The sequence below is a fragment of the Oryctolagus cuniculus genome, chromosome 5 (genome assembly GCF_964237555.1).
Source record: "Oryctolagus cuniculus chromosome 5, mOryCun1.1, whole genome shotgun sequence".
Taxonomy (NCBI): domain Eukaryota; kingdom Metazoa; phylum Chordata; class Mammalia; order Lagomorpha; family Leporidae; genus Oryctolagus; species Oryctolagus cuniculus.
Genome location: NC_091436.1, coordinates 31,705,227 through 31,714,004, shown reverse-complemented (window position 1 = coordinate 31,714,004; position 8,778 = coordinate 31,705,227). Strand labels below are relative to the sequence as shown.

Here is an 8,778-nt window from a genome sequence, read left to right as displayed (position 1 = left end):
GATGCTAACCTCTGACTTTATCTTTCCTTATCTGCTTCACTCCCTCATCCTCCCCTTTAGTTTTTAGCTATCTCCAAAATGTTTCTATTTGGTTTATCTCGAAGCACAAATTAAGCACCCAGGAAAGCATTTTCTACCCTAAGCTCTCACTGCCACCAAACATGAGAACAGTGAATGTGGGCTGCTGAGATTTATTAGGAAAAGCGTGAAAGGCACAATCATCAGCCTCCACTCCCTGGGCAAGCGACTTAACTTGCTGAGCCTGTTTGTTCATTCACACTCATTCATTCCCCATGGGCAGCTCCCTTAGAAAGGGGTGAGAAGAGTTCTAGCTTCAGAAAGTGGGAGCACAGAAGGGCAAAACATAGAGAAGTATTAATTAATGCTCATAAATTAAGCTTATTTGGAAATATGGTCTCTTGGTACCTGCAAGGGATGTGTTCTTGGGTCCCTCTCAGATACTAATGTCCAGGGGTTCTCTAATGCCTTATATGAAATGGTGTACTATTAGCACTTGGCCTATATACATCTCTAGACTACTTGTAGCACCTAATACAATGTAAATGCTTTGTTAATAGCTGCTATATTATATTGTTTAAGGAATAATCACAAAGAAAAAAGTCTATGTATGCTCAGCACAGATGCAATTTTTTTCAATTATTTTTGATCTTTAGTTGGTTGAACCCTGGGATACCTGCACATATAGATGGCCAATTGCAATGTCTTTGCAGAGATCAAGTTAAATAAGATGGGGTCATACTGGATTAGAGTAGGCTCTCATCCACTGACTCATTTCCTGATAGAGACTTGGACACCAAGAAAAATAGGGAAGAAAGCCACATGACAAAAGAGGCCAGAAGGATACAGCTACAAATCAAGGAACGCCAAGGATGACCAGCCGACCCCAGGAGCTGGAAGCAAGCACTTGTTCCCTCCCCTGGAGCTTTCAGATAGAATCTGGCCATACCCAAATCTTGATTTCAGATTTCTGGTCTCCAGTGGTGAGAGAATACAGTTCTGTTGTTTGAAGTCATCCATTTGTTGTAATTTTTTTTATGGTGGCTACAGGAAACTGAAAGTAACAGACAAATCCCTACCTCATTCATATATGAACAAAAATCTGGATAGGAAAAACATTAAATGTAAAATGAAACCATAATCTCAAAATATCAGAAGAAAATGTGGATGAAAATTGGTATCTTCTTGGTATCTATGTTCCTTAAGAACATAAGGAAATGATGAATAAAATAAAACATTCAATGCAAGATATTATAAAATTAACATGTCTCTTGTGGACATTCAGGAAGACATAAGCAGCCCAGAAAGAAATGGACAAAGGACAGGATTAGTCAAGTCACGGAGGAAGGAGAATTACCTAGTATTGAAAACACACACACCGCGGCTGATGAGTAAAGAAGCATCAAGGCATTTTCCCAGTAAGACTGGTGTCAGCGCGGGTTAGCTGGGGCAGAACAGGTACTTCATTCGCATCTGGCAGAACACTCTGGCACAGTCCTCTTGGGTGGCAGCAGCTACTACCCTATCCTTGGCATTCCAATTCTTTTCATGTTTACTTTTTTCCCTATTGTAACTCATATACTTTTCATTAAAAGGGAGATTATTCTATCAAAGAGAAAGTTCTTTATGGGTTGTGATACATACTAGAATGTTGGCTTGAAACGTTAACTCCAAAAATACCTCCAAAACGAGAAAGACAGTTACACTGCAAATGACGTCAGTGTTGACTGCTTTTTATTTCCACTGGTAAGATAAAATTGGCACCTGATTTTCATTTCAATTCTTCAGTAAGGAGAAATACATTTTCATGGCTTATTTTCTAATTTACTCATTAAATTATATTAAAATTTGTTTTGCCTACAAACTCACATGTAGGATTCATGTGAGTCCTATCCTAATCCTTCTATCCTCTTAATAATTCCAAGAACTATTGTAAAACAGGTATTAACTCTTGGCTTGCCTTTCACTGGGATTCTCTTTTCAGACCACACACCTGTCAAAACTCCTCCAGGGACCTGCACTGTAGTGCAGTAGGCTAAGCCGCTGCCTGCAGCACCAGCATCTCATATGGGTGTCAGTTTGAGTCCTGGCTGTTCCTCTTCCAATCCAGCTCTTTGCTAATGGCCTGGGAAAGCAGTGAAAGATGGCCCAAGTGCTTAGGCTCCTGCATCCATGTGGGACCCAGAAGAAGCTCCTGGCTCCTGGCTTTGATCATCCCAGCTCTAGCCGTTGTGGCGACTTGGGGAGTGAACCAGTGGATGGAAGACCTCTCTCTCTCTCTCTGTGTCTCCCTCTCTCTATAACTCTGCCTCCCAAATAAGTAAATATATTAAAAAAAAAAAAAAACCTCCTCCATCCATTCCTGTGTATCTGATCCCCACCTTTATTTCAAAGACTCCTGAATCCACAAAGATTAGATATGAACACTTGAGAAAATAATTCTATAGGATGAAGGCATGGAAACAAACATTGGAGAAAAACTATTCTAGTCAGCTTTGAAAGACTGCCTGAATGTGAAGTAAACAAACACAAAAATAAGTTTTAGAATTTTTTATTTAACAATCTCTAGACATTCCATAAAAATATATACATGTTCCTCTTTACATCCTCTATTAGTTTGCATTTGAAACCCAGTTTTGAAAAGCTTTCAGGATTTCTTCCGAAATTAGTCATCTGAAAATACTACAAATGTACATGTACAAAGCCGAATCCCATGTCGAGGCACAGAGACTGAAAGCTCCCACTGTCTCTTCACACGGTGAGAAAGGACCCTGGGACATGACCTCCAGGGGTACAGGGGTCCTGGAGCACGTTCACGGTTAGTGCAAACTCATCTAGGGAGGAAGGCTCGGAAGCGATAGTGGCGATTTTTCTAAACAGTGTCTGTAGTTTGCAGACCATATGGGACAGTGCACAACAGAATGCTTACATATTTCTCCAAAGCCAAACAGGCCGTTTGGTTAACAAGGACTAAGATACAGTTTCTGAGTTCATTTTTTTTTTTTTTTTTTTTTTGGTCAAGAAATCGAAGCAGAGACACTGTCCAGGAAAGCCAGGTCCTTCAGAGCTGGTGTGTCTTCACGGATCTTACGAGGATTCTTTGGCATCTGTTGCGAGTCTGTAACCAATCAAGGCCTCCTTAGGATGCTCTCCCACAAGCAGGTCCACCATCACATGTGGTTTGTCGTAGCCAAAGGAGCTTGGGCCGTTTCTCAGTGGTAGGGCCTCTTGTCCTTGCGGCTTTATTTCAGGTTTATGATTTGTGGGGAACTCTGAGTCTGACAGACTCCCTGACCCCGCAAGGCCACTGTCAGAGGCATTTCGGGAGTGATACGAGTTCAAGGCGACGCTGTTGGCTGCAGACAGGTCGCTACCTGAATGGAAAGAATTTTCTCTCTCTGGTGGAGTCAGGGGCCTGGCAGGGGCCACATCCGAAGCCACCTCCTCCACAGCCACCACTTCAGCAAGGTCTCCCGTGTGCCCAGCTGATCCTGGGCAGTCTGCTCCGTGCGGGCCCGGCCCTTCCTCTGGGGACAGCTGCTCTTCACAGAGCACCTTCTCGTCTTCCGGGACCAACGGCTGGCAGGAGGTGACAACCGACATGTATTTTGAGTCTGGTTTCGTCTCCGATGTGGCGTTTCTGACCACAAAGAGCTAAGGGTAGAGAAATCAATTGGAGAGAATAAATTGTTAACCTTCAGCAGATCAGCCAGCAGTAAATTTAGAGTAACATTTCTGAATGCCAAGTCTTGTTTTTTTTAATGAAAAGAACCAGATTAAGATCAAAAACTAAGTTTTAGGATTTTTAAGAGTGATTCAGTGTCTCACCAACAGGTGTTGCTTTTCATATATGACCTGGCACGTGGATGCATGTTATATTTGTAATGGAAGCACAATTACTTGTTTTTATACACTGTTTTCATTATCTGTCTACATGATTGTCATTTTTGGTGGCTGATCTTATTTCTTTACACTGATAATTTCTTCAATAGATATTAATGTGTTCCAATGTTTACTAGTTACAGAATGTGCTGAATATTTCATGCCATTGTAAAATGCCTTTCCCAGAATGAACTTTCCAGAGTGCAGGAACGGCAAAGGGCCCGCGCACGGCTGGCACTATCACACTGTGTGCGCATGTATGATCATCTTCCCCCAGGCTACATTCACACCGGGTCACACGAGCCATACTCCTGCTGGCACTACTAATAGTGTGAGTTTGCCTTCTCTAGTGAGTGTAAAACTGTATACTGTGAGGTGGCTTCATGTGCAACTCCCAGCAAGGCTGTTACCATTCATACATGAATTGCTTGTTAACTGCTGGCAGTTCTCATCCACTTAAAGACAATGCTTTTACAGCAAATTTCACTGCACCCTTTGAACCTCATAGATACTATCCTTGCCATATTTGATTCAAATAATTATCGTTCTGTCACCTTTGAAATGTCAGACATTAAAATGTCAGACTCCTGTGTCAGTCTCATTTTTGGCCATTTTCCCCTCTATCCTCCAACCATAATAAAGCATTTCTGGCTGGCGCCATGGCTCACTAGGCTAATCCTCCACCTGCGGCGCCGGCACACCGGGTTCTAGTTCCAGTCGGGGTGCCAGATTCTGTCCCAGTTGCCCCTCTTCCAGGCCAGCTCTCTGCTGTGGCCAGGGAGTGCAGTGGAGGATGGCCCAAGTGCTTGGGCCCTGCACCCCATGGGAGACCAGGAGAAGCACCTGGCTCCTGGCTTTGGATCAGCGCAGTGCACTGGCCATGGCGGCCACTGGAGGGTGAACCAATGGCAAAGGAAGACCTTTCTCTCTGTCTCTCTCTCACTGTCCACTCTGCCTGTCCAAAAAAAAAAAAAGCATTTCTGTGTTTGCAGATCTTCAAAAGTCACACTGTATGGGCTCTGAGCCTGAGCATACACTGTCCCTCAGCACCTGAACAAACTCCTGGCTGTCCCTCAAGCCTGACCCAACATCATCGCCTCTGGAAAAGCCACGACCTCCCTCCTCACCCTCACCACGTCTTTACTGGCTCCGACAAGTGTCCATGTCCATCGTTCATGCATCACACTCTGTACCCCTGTACACTGATCTTTTCTTACCAGCCTTGTCTGTGCTTTTGCCCTGAGAACAGAGACGGTACCTGGTGCACAGTACAAAGTGTGTGGTTTTGGATGCGTGGTAGATGGAGTGATTTAGGGCAGGTGGGATGCTGCTGACCATCATTCCACTCTAAAAACAAAATCTCAGGACCTGCCCCCAAAGGTTCAACTTAACACTTAAAATATATTCAGGTAACTACAGAAAACCACTGTAACACATTACCAAGGACTTGGGTAACTTTATGTTTGTCCGCTTAAGTGGACTGATCTTCTTAACGCGATAGCATGCGAATACCAGGATCACTATTACAAACAGCAGGACAGCAGCCCCAACAGGAATCCAAATAATATCTACAGAGAGGGAAAAACCACAAATGAGAATTGAGAAGAAACACTGCTATTATTTCTATCAAAAACTCTTGGTGTTAAGAGACTCGCTGCACACTGAGACCGGAGGCAGGCAATCTGAAGGAGAAAACAAAACAAAACGAAACAGGTATTTGTCCTAGAAGGGCTTCTGAGTCTCCCCAGCCCTGTCGTTCCGTAACTCCTTGCGACTGTTTGTCATGACCAACCCAACACAGTTAAAACAGGCTTTTCATAACAGTTTCCTTCCAGCCTCAAACATAGGGTGTTTCCAGGGTTATGCTTTCCTCTGAGTTAAGAAGGCAAAAAAGAACTTAAAAATCTCCCTCTCCGGGGGTGGGCATTGTGGTGCTGTGGGGTAATCTGCCACTTGGAACTCCCATATTCTATACTGGAATCCTGGGTCCAATTCTGACTCCTGCACTTCTGATCCAGCTTCCTGCTAATGTACCTGGGAAGGCAGCCCAAATACCCCAGTTTCTGCCACCCACGTAGGAGATCTTGGTGGAGTTCTTGGCTCCTGGCTTTGGCTTGGAGGCATCTGGGAGAGTGAACCAGTGAATGGAAGATCTCTCACTATCTTTCTCCATCACTCTGCCTTTCCATTAAATGAATAAATAAATTAAAAAAAATCTCTCATTAAAAATAAATTCAATGTTTATAACTCCTAAAATAACTTGGCCCCATTCATCAGATTTTTCAGTTATGCTGATTTATTTCAAGATTACAAATACTTATATAAAGATGCACAGGTGCACACATGTGCACACACACTCACACAGAGACAGGAATAAAGTCCCCTTGATTGCAAGTGAGAAACAAGAATAAAGTAAAACGGGGAAAACTTACATCAGAGCACACACTTCTATAATCACCATTGTGTGTTCTGCCCTGATGCTGCTTTTTATTTTCACAGTGCAACCTTCGGTGTGACTTCTTCCTCAATTCTCTCTTTCAGATTAATAGCACTCCACATCCTGGGGCACTCGGCCTCCCTGACGGCACTGTAGTGTCTCTAATTTCTCTAATTCCTATTCCAAAGTTACTTCTTTGAGATAGGCCCTGTAGACATGACTACTTAATGAATGCTTATTTCACGCTTATTATAGGACATGAAAAAGACTTAATCCTTACAACAGTGAAAGATAAAATGACACAACTCAGAAGAATAATATTCGAAGTCCCACAGGTTAAGAAAGTATAGGGTGTAAGGCACTGTGACAGGCAGGCAGGGAGTGCTGTCACCCAGCCATGGTGGTGCCACCTAGTGGCCATAACACAGACCTGTTTAAAACTTAAAAAATAAATAAATTTGGGACATTTACATTATTTTAAATTTTGCACATTAAGTAGGATTTTGTTTCAAGCAGCATAATTCCAATAAGCACAATATATACTGTATTATCTTAAAACAATTATTTGGTTTTTAAAAATATTTAGTTGTTTATTTGAAAGGTAGAACTACAGAGAGAGAGAGAGAGAGAGAGAGAGAGAGAAAGAGAGAGACAAAGAGAGGCTTCTCCATCCACTGGTTCACTCCCTAAGTGACTGAAATGGCTGCAGAGGGGCCAGGCGGAAGCCAGGAGCTTCCTCCAGGTCTTCCACAAATATGTAGGGGCCCAAGCAATTGAGCCATCCTCCACTGCTTTCCAAGGTGCATTAGCAGGGAGCTGGATCAGAAGTGGAGCAGCTGGGTCTCTAACTGGCACCTTTATGTGATGCCGGCATTGCAGGCAGTGCCTTAACACACTGTGCCACAGTGCTGTCCCTGTTATTTGAAAACTTCCTATAATGGCTGAAAAGTTATTAGCATCAAATTTTAGGTGTTTGGCCAGATTTCTCAGTCTAGATTTCAGTCTTTACAAAGTAATGTGTACTATAAAATTTCAGTACATCTTTTAGCCTTGGAAAAACATTCAACAAACATCTTAACAATATACAAAGTCACCAAAGCATGATTTATCATGGTGAAAACCTATAAATAATCTCTAAAGTCTAAAAGCTGGGGAACATTCAATAAAAATAATACAATTTACATATTGAAATAATCTAGATGAGCATGTGAAATCAATGGAAGGATTTTTATAATATACGCTTACAGCACTACACAAAATTACATACATATAACACTAGGACCATGGTTATATAGCAAAACTAAAGAGAAACAGTATGGAAACAAAACACCAGGGGTAGGTGCCTGGCATGGTGTTTAAGGTGCTGCTTGGGCTGCCTGAACCCCATCTGGGAGAGGCTGGTTCAAGTCCTGGCCACTTTGCTTCTGATCCAGCTTCCAGCTAATACACATCTTGGGAGGCAGTAGACAATGGCTTAAGTATTTGTGTCCCTGCCACCCATGTGGCAGACCTGGACTGAGTTCAAGGCTCTTGGCTTGGGCCTGGCTCAGCCCAGGATATTGTAGGTATTTGGGGAGTAAAACCACCAGACAGATGGAAGATCTCTCTCTCTCTGTTTCTTTCTGTCTTTCAAATAAAAAGAAAACAAATAAATCCAACAAACTTTGTACAATGGGTTATTATTTTGGTTTTTTTTTTTTTTGGATAGTGGAAATACACATAATTTTTTTTTTTTTACATTTCAAATTGTTTATATTAAAGATCTGAATTTTCAAGCATTTCAGTAATTGCAAGAAAAGTCCAAAGTCTTTTTAAAGGTACCTACCCACTTGAGAATGCCAGTTCTAAAGGTCTATTAAATGTATCCTCCCAGGGCTGACGCTGTGGCTCACTTGGTTAATCCTCCGCCTGCAGTGCCGGCATCCCATACAGGTGCCGGGTTCTAGCCCCGGTTGCTCCTCTTCCAGTCCAGCTCTCTGCTGTGGCCCGGGAGGGCAGTGGAGGATGGCCCAAATGCTTGGGCCCCTGCACCTGCATGGGAGACCAGGAAGAAGCACCTGGCTCCTGGCTTCAGACTGGCACAGTGCTGGCCATAGTGGCCATTTGGGGGATGAACCAATGGAAGGAAGACCTATCTCTCTCTCTCTCTCTCTCTCTCTCTCTCTCACTGTCTATAACTCTACCTGTCAAAAAAAAGAAAAGAAAAAAAAGAAATGTATCTTCCCACAAAGAAAGATAACACAATAAATGATTTAAAATGTTATAAAAGTGACCCGTAATTCAATATTCAAACTGTTCTGTATTTATTTCTGGATATTAATTTCTGTTTTTTGTGAACAGGATTCATAATGTTTTGCAATGTTGATGTGACAAACTGAATTCTGGCTACTCATAATCCTGAAATTATGTATACAGTTTTATGTGTCTGTTACATTGTTTTC

At 42.6% G+C, this 8,778-nt stretch overlaps 1 protein-coding gene across 2 annotated transcripts in view; it reads right to left on the bottom strand.

Annotated features, from left to right (window-relative positions):
* Positions 1-2,553: 2,553 nt before the first annotated feature.
* The window catches only part of IFNGR1 (interferon gamma receptor 1), a 28,740-nt gene continuing 22,515 nt past the window's right edge, over positions 2,554-8,778 (bottom strand). For both annotated transcript variants that reach the window (XM_008263570.4, XM_051854301.2), the window contains exons 6-7: positions 5,341-5,468; positions 2,554-3,672 (exon numbers count right to left, since the gene is read on the bottom strand). In XM_008263570.4, the coding sequence (XP_008261792.2) occupies positions 3,106-3,672; positions 5,341-5,468 (695 nt within the window). In that variant the 3' untranslated portion in view covers positions 2,554-3,105. The remainder of the gene's footprint in view (positions 3,673-5,340; positions 5,469-8,778) is intronic.